The sequence below is a fragment of the Vulpes vulpes genome, chromosome 3, assembly GCF_048418805.1.
Source record: "Vulpes vulpes isolate BD-2025 chromosome 3, VulVul3, whole genome shotgun sequence".
NCBI lineage: Eukaryota > Metazoa > Chordata > Mammalia > Carnivora > Canidae > Vulpes > Vulpes vulpes.
Window position 1 is genome coordinate 68,749,908 of NC_132782.1, and position 16,960 is coordinate 68,766,867.

General features: G+C 44.1%; 1 protein-coding gene across 5 annotated transcripts in view; it reads right to left on the reverse strand.

The window, feature by feature from the left end:
* SEMA5A (semaphorin 5A) overlaps positions 1 to 16,960 on the reverse strand; it is a 472,307-nt gene that overhangs the window by 6,983 nt on the left and 448,364 nt on the right. For 4 of the 5 annotated variants that reach the window (XM_026017648.2, XM_072752696.1, XM_072752695.1 and 1 more), the window contains 4 exons: positions 15,476 to 15,694; positions 6,372 to 6,542; positions 4,657 to 4,812; positions 3,268 to 3,315 (listed from right to left, as the gene is read on the reverse strand). In XM_026017648.2, coding sequence (XP_025873433.1) covers positions 3,268 to 3,315; positions 4,657 to 4,812; positions 6,372 to 6,542; positions 15,476 to 15,694 — 594 coding nt within the window. The remainder of the gene's footprint in view (positions 1 to 3,267; positions 3,316 to 4,656; positions 4,813 to 6,371; positions 6,543 to 15,475; positions 15,695 to 16,960) is intronic. The other variant, XM_026017649.2, reaches the window with a different exon arrangement.

The following is a 16,960-nucleotide window of genomic DNA, read 5'->3' on the forward strand; positions in this document are numbered from 1 at the left end:
CCCTCTAGGCCATGACCCTTTGCTGCTCACAGATGCTGCATTCCCGGGACCCCTGAGAGCTCGAACTGCCTCCCCAGGGGAGCGAAGCATGCAGAGGCTGGGTTCTCTGTAGGCTGCAACCCACTCACTCCCACCCCATTCCTAACACAGGAGTCCAATGTCTGCAGCACTAGGCCCTGGATAATCCAGGTGGATATTACTAGAATATTCCACAAGTATCACCTGCTCCCCCACATCCACCTGGTTTTCACTTCTTGGTTCTTTGGTCAAGCAGTTCATGAATCTCCAGCCTTTCCCAATTTTGTCTGAAGCTCTAGAGCTGGACGGCCCCCCACCTGGGCTGGCTGGACAAAGCATCCGGGGGGCATCCCACCAGCAGCCACCGGAAGTGTCTACTGTAACACTGAAGCTGTGATCCAGGTAAGCAAGAGCAGATTTCATATGTGTTGTCATTGTTTTATACTTTAGCCGTTTTGAGTCCCAGGGTCAATGCCATCTACCAATAAAAGGACTTCCTGCTGCACTGATAACATTTTATTATAATGTATGAAAGATGTATGATGCTCTCCATGTGCAGATACTTTGTCATTAGTCCAATGAATCACGCCTGCAGGTGCCCGGGAAAGGCCGGGGCCAGCTGACATCTTTATGAGGATTATATAGTCTTTGTGTCTCATGAAACTAAAAATAGCTAAATTGAAAAATTTCAAAAGGCTGACACTTTTCTGCATAGGGAAAAACAGTGCCTACTAAATCTCTTTTGAATCTGCTTGGTGTGACTCTTTGCTTCGAATATGTTTTTCTGTTGTTTTTGGTCAGTAAAGCTGAAATAGAAACCAACTACCCCGTTGGCTCAACTGGATGATTTCCTGTAAAAAATGTGATTGATTTCTCTTCAAATGGGGAAAAAAAAAAAAGACATCTGTGTTGTCTCCCTAAACATCCCATTTAGGGATGTTGTATCCCTAAACATTTGCTAGGTGATTCTTTTTACCCATCAGCCCTACAATTAGATCCATGTGACCTCTGACTTGCCTAACCTGGTGTGTCAATGATCTAAAAAAATCAATTTGGAATATTAGTTAGTAGTATCTCTGTGATTTAATTAACAGCACATCAACACTTGGTTTGTAGTTGGGTAGCCAATTAGCCTGTCTGACTCAGACACACGGAAGCAGCAGTTTAGGATGGGAATGGACTTTGAACCCTGCTCTCCCAGGTGCTTAAGGCCCTTGAAAGTCTCCTATATCCTAATCCAGAGACAGCTGGCTGTGGAAAATGGTTTTTAAATCTCTGGCAGACCTGGAGGTCAATTCTGCAGAGACATCAGCTGGCTGACCCCAAGTTCTGTCTTGGCCTCACATAGGACAGGAGGTGCTCCTTAAGAGCTCTGCTTCACTTCTGATCTGGGCTTCCTCTGAGGGCAGCGTGTCCCCAGCCCCTGAGTGTCGTCCAAAACTGTCACCTGACCAGGGCTGCTGTGGCTCCAGCCCCCGAGACACCATCCTCTCAGATACCCACTGCCAGGATCCTTTTCCTGTGGTTCTCTGGCCTTGAAGCTCACACTCGGATCCTACAACCTGGACTCAAACTCTGGCTCTGCTGCTCTCTACCTGTGTGAACTTTGGCCAGTGGCCTCATCTCTGACTCTCACCATCCTTAATGTAGATGACAGTGCATGGCTGCTCTCCCTTTTCTACAATTTGTGAAACCCAAACTTTTGGAAATGGATTTTTTATCACTCACCTAGCAGCAAAGCCTGACCTGACTCTTTTCCTGCAGAACTAACTAGAACTGCAGAAGCATTAGCATCTTCACTTTGTCCACACTTCACAAAGCATCATTAAAGAGACTGGTTACAGAATGTGGACCTGGACACTGCAGAGTGTTACATAATAGACATCCTATGCCCCATATTACCCCTCTGAAATCTGAAAAATGCTGAATTCTAAAACTCTTCCGTATCTCCAAAGGTTTTACATTAAGGAACTGTGGGCTGCAGTACCTACACATAAGCTCTTTGTGAGAATCAAACAGGATACTTCTTGCAATTTAATACAGTGGCATATAGTGACTGATCTAAAAATATTAAAGGACACTTAGAGCTATGATTATTTTTATGGGAACTTGTATATATTCATCTTCCAGCTGGATCCCAAGTTATCTAGTGCCAGTCTGTGAACTCCTGGGACCAATGTAGGTCAGACAACAGACACTGCATTTTTCAGGCACTGGGGTCTTTTATGAGATGACTGCTAGTTCCAGAAGGACTGTGGCTATTGTGTCCCGTGGTAAACTCAGTGTCCCTCACAGAGCTCATGGAGGGGGTGCTCAGCAAAGATTATTAAATGAACAGATCAACAACTAACTAAACAGACAGAATGCAACAGACAGTGGACTCTTAATTAATGTAGTTAAAAACAGTAAGTACATTCCTAAAACACACCCACAAAGTTCCAGATTCTATTCGAACATAAACAAAGACCAGAGTCTACGGCTGAGCTGCTGGGAATCCCCTGGTGGCATGGATTATGGCAGGAATGGGTATTTTTAGGTCACCAGCTGAATGTATAAATACGTGGTCTTGGTGTGGATATTGGCTCTGATTACCAAGGGTGGGCAGGGGATGGGCTTTGACCAATGGACAGTTAGCCCCTCCTGCCCAGACAAGTAAACACAGATATAAAGTCCAAATTTAGCATGAACTGGAACCGGAGAATGTAATTTTTGTCATCCAGGTTTGCAGAAAGTTTCAACAACACCTCTAGAGATGTAGGTATAATCTCATGCCTCATTACAATTTTGTCATTCCAGCCTGGAAGTCTGAGGCTCGCTGCCATGTGTATAAAAAAAATGCTTGAGTTTTACTCATGAGAAATTTAACTACAGCTAATATCAAGATCACTCGTTCATAAAGTTTATTATCATCCACCAAAATCACCTGAAAAGCTTATTAAACCACAAAGTGCTGGGCCCCCCTCAGAAAGGTTCTGATTCTACAGATTGAAGCAGGACCTGAGAATCTGTATTCCTATTAGCACTCACGGGGATGCTGATGATGCTTAGTCTAGGTACCACACCTGAGAACCACTGATCCAGATGTCAAATACTGACTTTTTGCATTTGTACTACCAAGTTTAAGGTGTTTGGATCAAGAGTTTCTCCATTCTGTTTTTCTTGGGCCAAACATCATATGACACATACGGGGAAAGAAATGATCAGAAAATACCAGAAATCAATTAAAAATTAGTTAAAAAGAGAACTTACCCCCACACCTTTTCTCTTCTACACTACTGGATCTCGCCACAGATACTTCTGGAAAAAGAATTAAATCATGATGTGTAAAGGGTATTGGAAAGAAAGACCACATCAATGATTCACTTACAGAATGTCTAATGATTTCAAGTTTTATGTGAGTCAAAATTCAAAGCCCGATAAATTGTTTTAAAGAATTGTATGTTTCTTTGTTTTAACCAACCTGAGATGTATTTGGCCAAGGTTATCTGGATTGGGAAGGAGTGAGATTCATTATCACAGAAAGAAAACGCGATGGTCCTTTGGGTTGAAACCAGGGCACAATTTCAAAATAAGGCCAGAGTATGTGCTGATTTTCTGTTACCAATATATTATGCCAGCTGTGGACCCCAAAGAGTTGGTGTTGGTGTCCCTGTCTCTGATCAAAGCCAGCATCGTCAAATTCTCTGCACAGGGGGACCAACCCACCAGAGCTTGAAGGAAACTGCCATGACACACATTAAATACCCAAGTAAAATGCCAACAAAAAAACAGATCCTGGAAATGTTTTAACCCACAAGGGTCAAACCCCATTTCAGGAGATTGGAGACATTATTCTTTCCTGTACTGATTTTTCAGTGGGTAACAAGAGAGTGTGCAATATGTCTATGGTCAAAAAGGAAAACATCACAATAAACAGCATTTCTATACCATAATGGAGGCGCCTTATAAGACTAAAGCTAATAATTTTCTCTGAAATACAGTTACCATTTACAAAAAGTGGAAGAAAACAAGGCAATTATCTATTATTGCCTTGTAAGAGGCTGGTCTCTGCTTTGGTCTCTAGCATAGTCCTAACCCACACTGGACATATACAAATGATTTGTAAGTACCTAACACCATGCCTACAGTGAACATGTGACAGATGACTTGCTATGATCAATAACTGACCATCAATTTCACATGGAAAAGCCAATAGCCAAAGAGCCAGCCAGTCTCTTCTCCAAGATGAGAGCCATGGTAGGTTTCCATCTTCCCAAGTATATCAAGTTTGCATGAAGAACTGGCCTTTTTAATCTGTACAAACACATGCACACAGCACTGCAAAAGCATTTAACCTAATGTTAAAATAACAAAATAATCTATTTTAATTTTTTGAGCAAAATTGTCACACCATGTTATAGTCAGTAAATTGTAGAAGGCATCGTGTTAAAAAAAATCTTAAAATTCATGGTGTAAATTCAAGCCTCAACCCACAGTTATCTGTAAATCTACTGACTAATTACCTTGAAACCACAGAGTTGATAGAATCATCTCTGTTTCACCAAACAAGACCTCGAAGGACAGATAAAACTGTGAATCATTTCCTTTCTAAATGATGGAAATGATTTTGTTCACACTGATAAGGCTCTCTGCCCTTACCTGGGACGAAATTGGAATCGAAAACACAAGGGCGGCTCTCTGTGGTGTTTCCAGAACACTGACTGCCCACAGGGAACAGAAGAATGCATTGGCGGGCACGGACCTGGACCCCAGACACGGCACATTCAGACCAGTCTGACCACTCTGACCAGCTCTCTGCAGTGACCAGAAGAGGGGAGATGCAACAACAAAGCCACTGCGATCAATCAGCCTGGAAGCACTGCAGGTCACACACATTACTTTAAGTTTTCATATTACATTTTTAATGGGTCTATGTATAAATACGATGAATGCGCCTCCTCTGAGCACTCAGATAAATTATATAGGGCATGAATAAAAGAGCTTGTAGACCTTTGATAAAAATTAATGTACTTAAAATACATTTTCTAAAACCCATGTTATTTTAATGTTTTAAAGTAACTACTAGACACTAAATAAGCTAATTCATGAGGTCCAGCTGTGCAGAGACGGTCATGGTGAGGGGAAAGAAATCTTCAAGGCAGACACCATCTCCCACAGGGCTGTGCTCCTCTGTAAGAACAGCCCTTAAATGCTTTCCTGCAAAAATTCCTACACTCAGAGCTTGGGCAAGAGAAATGGCGGTGCATGAATGAGAAAGCCCTGGTTGCTGAGAGGGGTTTCCAGCTACTACAAATACCTTCCCTTCTGTTACAAAAACAATTCTGCAGAGTCAATATACTGAAGTCAGGCTGCACTTGCAGAATTTATTTCATCCCATGTTTACTATTGCCTGTGTGCCTAAGATCATTGCACGACTCTTGGGTTAAGGTCCAAAGCTGAGTGATATAAGGTCATTTCACCCTGAAGTGGAAAATTTGCTAGGATTTGTTAAATTCACCCAGGCTTATGGATGTGTAAAAAGAGAACAATACTCATGTTTTAAGTAAGGAGGTTAAAAAATGTGCTCTCAGCATTATTAGGAAGTTTTTTTTTTTTTAAGGAAGTATTATTAAACAAATCAAAAAGATATTTTTGCATGCAGTTTGCTTTTTTTCTTCTTTTTAAATTTCAGCATCATCTTTGCAGTACAAGGAAAATTCAGAAATCAAACTTGTGCCTTGAATCAATGTAAAGAGGTTTCATTTTTTCTGTAAAAATGGGTAAAGCACCAGGTTTGGGGATGACTGTGAGTATCTGGTTTCTAGGCACTTTTCAATACAGAGGGAAGCTTCCAGAAAGATTTGCAGGAGCAAGTTAGAAAATAAAAAGTATGACTATTTCAAAGTCAAAGTTAGACTCAGAAGAGGGTGTCTCATTTTCATTCCAACTGGCCTCCACGTCTCTGGACAAGACGGGTTATTGGATGGGGAGGCTGTTGCAGTGTATCCCCTGGGCACCTGTGCTAGCCAGCCTTGAGGCTTGGATTCCCCCAAACCCTTGGACCTGAGGCCAGGTCCTTCACAAGTGTTCTCCTTGCTCCCCACCCTGATTTTCAGATTCCATTACCAGGTTAAACCTTTTAATAATGCCTTGTTAGAACCAGTTTCTGTTAACTAGTTGTGAAACCATGGCATGGTGAGAACTCTTCTATAGTAGAACAATGTGGTCTGAAGTCACTTGGTGGAAAACAGTGTGGGACTGAGGTGTTCCCTTCTTTCAGTATTTGCTCTTATGAGCTATCATCAACTTCACAGTTTCTAAATCAAGGTTGGGAAGGGGTGAGTTTACTGCAGTCATGCGGTCAGGCTGCTTACCCGGGCAGGGCTCCGTGTTGCAGAGTGCCTCCTCTGTGTGAAGCCCCAGGCAGATGTCTCCTCCGTAGGCTGGGGCTGGGTTTGTGCATGAGCGGGTCCTCATGTAGTGTCCACCGCCACATGTCGTTGAGCATTTTGACCAGGGAGACCAGCAAGACCACACGCCATCCACTGGGAAGGGACACAAATTCACATCACTTCTGAAAGTCCAAATCTGAGCAATCCGATGCGGCTGCAGATGGGATGTGCCTTGCAGGAGGGCATCTGTGCACACCCCTGACTGCTCACGGGGCTGTCTGTGGTCTTCCTCCTGGGGAGGAAACCAGTTTTGCACATTTCTCCCTATGCTTTCTCAGTTCCTTTTACTTATTCTTTCAGGAAATATTTCTAAACATACAATATGTAAGCATGAAGAGAGCCAAGGGGTGCTATGTATGTAATACAGAATCCCAGTCCCCGGGAAGGACCACAAGCTGTGCTCCGTAGTCATTCAGGTGAAGGCCAGCTACTTCTCCCCTTTGCTAAGCACACAGTCTACCTGGGGTCAAGGAAAAGCAGCTGCAGTCACAGGCTTCCTTTCCAACTGGGTTACGCTGTGCTCCACAACGGGGGGATAGAGAAAAGTTAATGGGTCCCAGGAGGAACTGTGAGGGGTGCTCCGGAGCTGCAGGCCTCAAACAACCAAACTGAGCATGAACCATGTGGACTCGGTGGTGTGCTTACAGGGGAGCCATACAAGAGGAACCCCACCAGTATTCACAGCCAGACTTCAGGATGATTATGGAGGTGAGTCCTACCATGTGGACATGAGGCATAACTGGTTCTAGGGCCACTGGTAACCCAGAGCATGTCCCTGTTTGCTCCAGCCCAGGCTCCTGACACTTGTGCATAGACCTCCTGAGTGCTGGAATCGGCAGCCCGCCTCAATCTGGGACCTCGGTGCTGGTCCTGCATTAGCTGATGTTGCTAAAACTGGCACCTCACCCTGGCTTCGGTCTCCAGTACTGTCCCATCCGACCTGCTATTTATCTAATTCCTGAACAGTGCTCCCTCTTGCTAGCCAGCTCCCCCCCCCCTTTTCTTGTGGAGGCCTAGAACAAAGCTGCAGGACTTTGTCAACCTGGCATTAGACTCATCAGTGGGCAAAAGCAGGCATCACCACAGCCAGCTAAATTAAAAGGCTAATAAGAGACTTACTATTACCATATGTACATAGTTTATTTTCTCTGTATCCTACATAAAAATAAAACAGAATGGGGCACCTGGGTGGCTCAGTTGGCTGAGCATCTGACCTTGTTTCAGTTTATGATCCCAGGATCCAGGGATCGAGAACCTCATGGGGCTCCATGCTCAGTGGGCAGTCTGCTTGTCCCTCTGTCCACCCCCTATTCATACTCTCTTTCACAAATAAATAAATAAAATCTTTTAAAAAACAGAAGCAAGCATGAGAAGCAATGCTAAAGTTGTTCAGGATGCAAGGTTGTTTTGACTAGAATCACATCGTTTGTATTTTAATACATCCACCATGATTTAACACATCTTTATGGAGTAATATTTTTCTTTAGATACAGGCATAGGTAAAAAGAAAGTATTTTTGAGAAACATGAGCAGGAATTTCATTTTTAGGATATTTGTATCTGCAAAAAAGTAGAAACAAAACAGAAATCAAACATTTAAACCTAATTTTAAAGTGAGTTTGTGACCTAATTGGGAACTTCATGATTGAAAAGTTCACACAATACCCCTAATAGGCAATTGAGATAGACTAGGAAGAAAGGGGGAACCAGGCATGTATCTGTCACTGGATGAAGTACTAGTAAAAGGAGGCAGAACTGTCAAAGTTTCAAAAATCTCCTCCCACGTCTCTTCTTACTGGAGGGATGCTTGCTGGCAGTGTTTCTCTGTAACCTGAACTGAAGTTTGGTCTGTAGCACATATGCTTGCACACCCTAAAGGAAGGTGCCCACAAGACATAGTGCCTTAGAATAACAGGTATCAAAGAGCCTGGGTGTCTGAATGTACACAAGATAGTCTGGAGCTCATCAAGGTCTATCTAGTGCCTCATCTAGATGGTGCTGGAACCCAACTTAGAACCAACCATGTGGCTGGAGGATTCTCACTTTTGTATCTCATGATAGATCTGTTGGCCAGTGGCCAATAGGGGCATGAAACAATGCTCAACATCACTAATTATCAGGGAAATGCAATTCAAAACCACAGTAAGACATCACCTCACACCTGCCAGGAAGGAGATTCTAAAAAGAAAAGCGATAGATAACAATAGATAATAATGTTGGTGAGGAATTGGGGAAACCAGAATCCCAGCACATGGTTGATGCAAATGCAAACTGGTGTAGCCACTAGGGAAAGCAGTATGGTGGTTCCTCAAAAAATTCAAAAAGGAACTACTGTATGATCCAGCAATCCCACTTCTGTGTATAGACAGCTGAAAAAATTGAAATCAAGATCTCAGAAAGATATCTGCACTCCCATGCCCATTGCAGGATTATTCACAAAAGCCACCATATGTTGCTATACGACACTGTGTCTCTAGATAACAGTACAGTCTTGTGCACTTAAAGATTTATTAACAGGGGTGCCTGGGTGGCTCAGTCTGTTGAGCATCTGGCTTTTCGTTTTGGCTCAGGTTATGATCTCAAGGTCGTGAGATCGAGCCCCGTGTTGGGCTCTGTGTTCAGTGGGGTGTCTGCTTGAGATTCTCTATCCCTCCCTCTGTTCCCCCACCCCCACTGCTCTCTCACTTGCTCTGTCACTCAAGTAAATAAATAAATCCTTTAAAAAAATAAACATTTGTTAACAGGGTGGTTCTCACGTTGAATATTCTTACTACAATAAAAAATGTTAAAAAAATTTAAAAACAAACCAAAGATAAGATGTTTTCATTCATAATCACTTTTTTAATAATTTTATTTTTTATTGGTGTTCAATGTGCCAACATATAGACTAACACCCAGTGCTCATCCCATCAAGTGCCCCCCTCAGTGCCCGTCACCGAGTCACCCCCACCCCCCGCCCACCTCCCCTTCCACCACCCCTACTTCGTTTCCCAGAGTTAGGAGTCTCTCATGTTCTGTCTCCCTTTCTGATATTTACACTCATTTTTCTCCTTTCCCCTTCATTCCCTTTCACTATTTTTTATTTTCCCCAAATGAATGAGACCATATAATGTTTGCCCTTCTCTGATTGACTTATTTCACTCAGCATAATACTCTCCAGTTCCATCCACGTTGAAGCAAATGGTGGGTATTTGTCATTTCTAATGGCTGAGGAATATTCCATTGTATACATAAACCACATCTTCTTTATCCATTCATCTTTCGATGGACACCGAGGCTCCTTCCACAGCTTGGCTATTGTGGACATTGCTGCTGGAAACATCGGGGTGCAGGTGTCCCGACGTTTCATTGCATCTGAATCTTTGGGGTAAATCCCCAACAGTGCAATTGCTGGGTCGTAGGGCAGGTCTATTTTTAACTCTTTGAGGAACCTCCACACAGTTTTCCAGAGTGGCTGCACCAGTTCACATTCCCACCAACAGTGCAAGAGGGTCCCCCTTTCTCCACATCCTCTCCAATATTTGTGGTTTCCTGCCTTGGTAATTTCCCCATTCTTACTGGTGTGAGGTGGGATCTCATCGTGGTTTTGATTTGTATTTTCCTGATGGCAAGTGATGCAGAGCATTTTCTCATGTGCTTGTTGGCCATGTCTCTGTCTTCCTCTGTGAGATTTCTGTTCATGTCTTTTGCCCATTTCATAACTGGATTGTTTGTTTCTTTGGTGTTGAGTGTAATAAGTTCTTTATAGATCTTGGAAACTAGCCCTTTATCTGATGCGTCATTTGCAAATATCTTCTCCCATGCTATAGGTTGTCTTTTAGTTTTGTTCACTGTATCCTTTGCTGTGCAAAAGCTTCTTATCTTGATGAAGTCCCAATAGTTCATTTTTGCTTTTGTTTCTCTTGCCTTCATGGATGTATCTTGCAAGAAGTTACTGTGGCCAAGTTCAAAAAAGGTGTTGCCTGTGTTCTCCTCTAGGATTTTGATGGAATCTTGTCTCACATTGAGATAGTTCATCCATTTTGAGTTTATCTTTGTGTCTGGTGCAAGAGAGTGGTCCAGTTTCATTCTTCTGCATGTGGATGTCCAATTTTCCCAGCACCATTTATTGAAGAGACTGTCTTTCTTCCAGTGGATAGTCTTTCTTCCTTTGTCGAATATTAGTTCACCATAGAGTTGAGGGTCCACTTCTGGATTCTCTATTCTGTTCCATTGATCTATGTGTCTGTTTTTGTGCCAGTACCACACTGTCTTGATGACCACAGCTTTGTAGTACAACCTGAAATCTGGCATTGTGATGCCCCCAGCTATGGTTTTCTTTTTTAAAATTCCCCTGGCTATTCGGGGTCTTTTCTGATTCCACACAAATCTTAAAATAATTTGTTCCACTCTCTGAAGAAAGTCCATGATCACTTTCTAATCATGCAGCATCTAACGCTCACACACGAGGAAGCCGATAAGCTAATGTCGGCAACCTACCTTGTGAAATTTCAAACAGTATTCATTCCCATGCACGTTTCAACTAATATTCGAAGCATTATCTGATCTAGCCTAATAAATGCTACCCAGCCCATTCACACCAACTGTCCTCTTGGTATCATGAAAAAGTCCCCTGGCACAGAACTGTTTGCTTAATAGAATGGTTCTTGTTTGCTAAAACATTCCCATGTGCCAGTTTAAACCACAAGATCATATCTGCCTCTCCCAATTTTAACTGCAATTTCATTGTCCTAAGGGATATGGTCAGAAATGGGGAAAGAGACCTCAACCTCTTCTCAGAGCACTGACTCTGGACTCAGGGGGGACGGTGCTTTGTACTGGATGAAAAATGATACTGCATTTTGAAGTAATGTTTCATATTAGGAAGGCTAAAGTATTTCCAAAATAAAAATCACAGAGTATTAAGAAGCTTCAGGACAGAGCCTTCACTGCCAGGGAGATGCAGAGCCTGGTGGGGAAACAGGAACACTGAAGCCAAGGAGAGAAAACAAACGTAGCCAGGATTCAAGGCATGGCACAGACGGGAAACTGAGAGGGGCTGGGCACCTGCAATCTTCCTTTCCTGCTGCATAAACTATGCTGGTCTAGCCGAATAACCACACTGGTGGAAATAATAACTCAGTATTGCACCACCACCATGGGAGGTGTTCTAGAAATATGGATGGAACCACAGAGGGGTGAGGATGCAGAGGGGATGGGTGGGGAACTATTGTATGACCAGGAGGCTGAGCCCAGGGTCAGGCCCAGTTCAGGGCTTCACGTAGCTCCGGTCAAGTCACTAGAAGTCCTGTGGGAATCTCCTCTTGGCCAAGAGAGACCAGGTCAGAGGAAGATCAGACAAATACACAAAAGGCTCAGATCCCGGTTTTTTGCAAGGATCAAAGCAATTAATTGCAGGGAGTTATTTCTGATAAAATGAAATTAATACATGAGGTACACTTGATAGAAGAGGATGACAATTCTTATTCACAGGAAAATAAGAATGATGGCCACACACACACACACACACAAAGAACGATGGCCACAGAAAGGACAATTACTAGCGATCTGAAGAGCAAAGCAAAACTAAATGATTACTGAGTGTCAGGCATCCTGTGGGCTGTCAGAGATAGAAAGTTCTGCATTTATATTCCTCCAGGGCATGGGTGTATTTGACACTATTTCCCCAGAGTCCTGAGGCCGCAGCCACACCGGTCTTCACTGTAGGACAGCCATGCTCTGGGCTCCTCCAAGAACCTCTGGGCAGAGCCGTCCTACACTGGCTGCCCTGCCCCAACCCCACCAAGTAGCCTCAGTGCTCCCTCTGGACAAAACATAAGTCTTAGGATCCTTTTGTGTCACTCAAGGCTTACAGAGCACAGTGTGGACTCAAGGATTTCATGAAGAGAAAGGCATGGGGCGCTCTCAGCTCAGCACTGGTGTCTAACACACGCTATCTACAGAACACACAGCTTCCAGAACTCATCATTTTGATTCGGAGTCGGCCCTCTATTAGATTGTCACTCAGTGCCCCTCTTCCCTCATACATATGGTTTTCAGCCATCTGTCTATCTTCTATCTATCTATCTATCTATCTATCTATCTATCTATCTATCTATCATCTATCTATCTATCATCTATCTATCATCTCACTTGAATTTGAATATTTTTCAAATATTCAGAACTATCTATTGTCTCTACCTTTGTAGGCCAAGGTCTGGAATCTTTAGTTCTGAAACAAACATGGACTGAAAAACAGGAGAGAAGAAAGACCAAGCTATTTCTCAATGTTGGAGGAAAATTATGTAGGTGAACTTACTATCAGATAAATCCACAGAAAGGGAAAAAGGATCATTTCAACATAATCTTGACTTTAAAACCTTATGGAAGTTTATTATGCAAACTAGACTAGAGATCAAATTTTTCATTGATTGATTTAAAAGACTTTACATTCATCTAGCCTTAGATTTCAAATTGAATCAGAAGGACAGAAGTGGTTTTTAAATAAGATACAGTGCCTATGTGTAACTGCTCTTTATGGACCCAATGGGACTAAAGATGAGTACATTCACAGGGAGGACAGTGTCCTAAATGAGGTAAAAATAGCACTCTCACTGGCAGAGCAGCTCAGCACCCACATCCCGGAGTGGTTCCAGCCCCTCTTTGCTAAGTTACACTCTGTCGTGTGTTTAGGAATTTCTAGAAGGTGGGAGAAAAGATAGTATTTGCTCAACTCAATCCCCTGAACTTGCTCATTCCCGAGTGGAAAGTGACAGGGGCCACTCTAAATATTTCCACAACCCTCTTTGGAATCTTGGTTTTCAGAAAGAAAATGAGGATGGAGCTATTTCGAGACATTAAAGTTATGTATACACAATACTGGCTTGACCATCAAATCAACTAAAATAAAAACAGCCACCAGGTCATGTTAAGTGGTATCTCTGAGATGGGCCTGAGTCTTGCACTCAAGGACCAGAGTGGCGTCCAAATATTTGGAGGAGTCTGCATGCTCTGCTGACAGCATATCTGGAGTGCAGGGAGGCGAGGGTGGATGGAGGGATCCTGACATTCCCTTGTAGCCCTCCCTGTTCAGTTTCTAACACGGATCCAAATCTAATGATGTCACCAAAGAACTCTCCTAGCACCAGGGAGGAATCCTACTCTCCATGCTGGGGCTGTGGGAAAGAACTGGCTCTGTGACCTTTCCCACCCCCTCAGCATCACTTGGCTGGGTGAGCCAAGTGGTTGGAGAGAAGAGTCTCCTGAGGCTGGAGAAATTCTGGCACAGTCAGTCTAGGAGGAGCGGAACAGCCATGGGAGCAGGGGCATTATTAGGATCCTCTGCCTCAGAGCTGAGAACTATGTATTTTCCATTTAAGGTACATTCATTCATTCATTCATCCATCCACCTATCTATCCATCCACCAATTCACCTGCCACCCATACATCCATCATTCATCCACCCATCTTTTCATCGATCAATCCGCCCATCATCCATTCATCCTCCCGCCGACTCATCCATCCTTCATCTACCCGTTCTTCCACCTATCTGTCCATCCACCAATTCACCTACCACCAATCCATCCATCCATCCATCCATCCATCCATCTATCCATCACCCATCCATTCATCCATCCAAGAAATACTCACTGAACACTGCTACAAGTAGGTTCCTTGCTTAAGGAACTCAGAACCTTATTTGTACCTGCTGAAAAAAATGCTTTGCTCCCAGGCTTCTGTACCTTTAAAAACACTGTATTTGATGTTGGGAATGACTCCTCCCCCATTCCTTATCCCTGTTCCTCTAGTTGGCCAACTCCTATCTGTCCTTCACCACCCAGCTCAGGGGCCACCTGATGAGGGTAGCTGCCAGGACTCCAGCTCCATGGGTCCTTGGCTGATGCAGTCACTACATCTTTTCACCAACCCAATAGCCAGTGACCATACTGGGTGGACACTCTTCACAGGATGCCTCCTCATGGACTCTCGGTTCCTCTCTGAACTGGACCACATCACTGTGCCCGCGTATTACCCTGTGGATGGTGCACAGTGAGCTACCCAAGAATGTTTGCTGACACAGTGGAAGGAAGGAAGGAAGATCAAGTAACCAAGTGCTTGTTTTCTCATCATTCAGCGACGGTCACTGATAGCTGTTTTGTGTGCACCAGGCCCATTCTGGGAGCTGGGGGCACCGCAGTGAGCGTGATAGTCACAAAAGTGTCTGGAACCCTCATCGGGCAGAGTCCAAGGCAACATGCCTAGCCATAAACAGCACTTGGTGGCTGCGGGGCATCCATGAAAGAGCCTATGGTTACGGGAACATCAGGTGGAATCAAATCAGGTGCCAGGGCTGTGCCCAGAGCTGTGACGGGAGGAGCACAGGACGGCTAGAGCTCTGCACTACAACAGGCAGCCCTGGGGACTGTCTGAACACAATGTCCTGTCCAGGAAGACGGAGGCTCCTTAAGCTCATTTATTAACCTTGTGCTCATCTGGAATAAAATGCCAGGTCTCAGGAGGAAGAGCCAGACAACACAGCCTCTGTCAGCCTCTGAGAGAGAAGAGGCTGTGTTTTGAGGAGTGAACTCAGGACTAAGTGGAGCCCTGTTGAGTGGGGACAGGAAGGGCTGGCTTGACAGGCCCCTGGTGGGTCACTCTTGATACCTGTCATTCTAGAGGAGGAATCTGTGGTATGGAGAGAAGGCAGTCCCTAGAGGGCTGGGCCCATCAGTTTGGGAGGAGGCCAGCCTCTAGTTTTGATGACACAACACACCTCTCCATGCCTTACCTAGGGCCCAGGATCCTAAGAGGGGCTCACGAGAATGTTTTAGTTTCTTTAAAATTAGGAGAAATAAATGATTATAACTAAGCTTACATTATATCTATCTTTTTACCAATGACACTGAAAAATATAATCTGTGACTTTACATACATATAATCTCAACCAGAAAGCCAGGGAAGTTGAGCAAGCCTCCCTGAACTAGAAGGTCTTCTAGGGCCCTTGATCTTTCAGATGTTTTCCATATTATTTCCAGTCAATCCACTCACCTGGGCAGGGCAAAATGTTGCATTCCTGGTATTCTAGGGATGGGCCCAGGCAAGGCATCCCTCCATACTTGGGCTCAGGGTTGTTGCAAACACGCTTCCGGTTCCGGATGCCCCTGCTACAGTCACGGCTGCACTGTGACCACGATGTCCAGGCTGACCAAGCACCGTTGACGGTGTGGGCGGAGTACCTCCCAGCACGCAGGAAATCACCAGAAAGGCCTGCCAACGAAATGGCCCAAGTGTGATTCTGTTAGAAGTTCTTCGAGCCACTGCGGTCCAAACTAACTTTCACTCTATATCAGCTGCCCGCTTCATTCTATCATTACCTTCCCCAGATCTGCTGAGTACTTCCTATGCATTAGAAGATAAAAAACCTCTTGTACTTCAGGATGATAATCTCCTATAATTCCAGCTCCTTCCTCTGCAGTTGCTCTTATATAGGATGCAACTAAGAACCTGATTCATAAATGTGGTAACATCCTATGTCAGTCATAGATCTTAGGTTTGTAGGTCACTTATTTTTCTGAGAAACTTCTTACAAGGAAAACACACCTTTCTCACTTCCCTCGGGAATTCTTTTTTTTTTTTTTTTTAAGATTTTATTTATTCATGAAAGTCACTGAGAGAATGGCAGAGACACAGGCAGAGGGAGAAGCAGGCTCCATGCAGGGAGCCCGATATGGGACTCGATCCCGGGACTCCAGGATCATGCCCTGGGCCGAAGGCAGGCACTAAACCACTGAGCCATCCTGGGATCCCTCCCTCGGGAATTCTATAGCAAATGGTGCTGTATCAGACGAGGGTATGTTCACCATCAGGGACCTCTATCATTGGAGCATGATTCAGATGGTATTCTAAACCTGTTTCTCTACCGGTGAGCCTTTCCAAAGTGAATTCAGCCTGATGAAAGGTGCAGAGCTCAGTGCTTCTGAATCACAGGCCACAGAGACAGGCGTCTGTTCAGGAACCATGCAGGGGGCAGAGCTCATGACCCAGAACTGAACACATCCCTGAACGAACTTGCACAGTGGCACACGCTCCTGTGAAGTTCAAGGCCCGCTACGCTACCCCAGATACAGATGTGACCATAGAAGCAGCAGCAGTTGGGAGCTGTCTGAGTAGGAAAAGGCTCTGGATGTGGATCTGGCCAACTCTGAGCACTGTATGCTCCCAAGGTCATTTAATTGGCCACAGTCAAAATTCCTGTTTGCTTTGATGAAAATGGCCACTCACTTAAAATATTAATAAATATTTGAATTTTCTCAAATGCTAGCAATGTGATGCAGGTTTTAACAAAAAACTCTCCAAATACGCCATGGAGTTCACTGGGGAAGTGTGAGAAGGCAAACACCCCAAGAGTCCTGTCCAGGGCTGAGCGCCTTTGCCGTTTACTAAAAAATTCAGGCCCAGAAACCTCAGTAAGATGCTCTTTAGAGAAAATGTATTCGAAATGTCTTTCTGTGATGAGCCAATACTTTGTGGCTA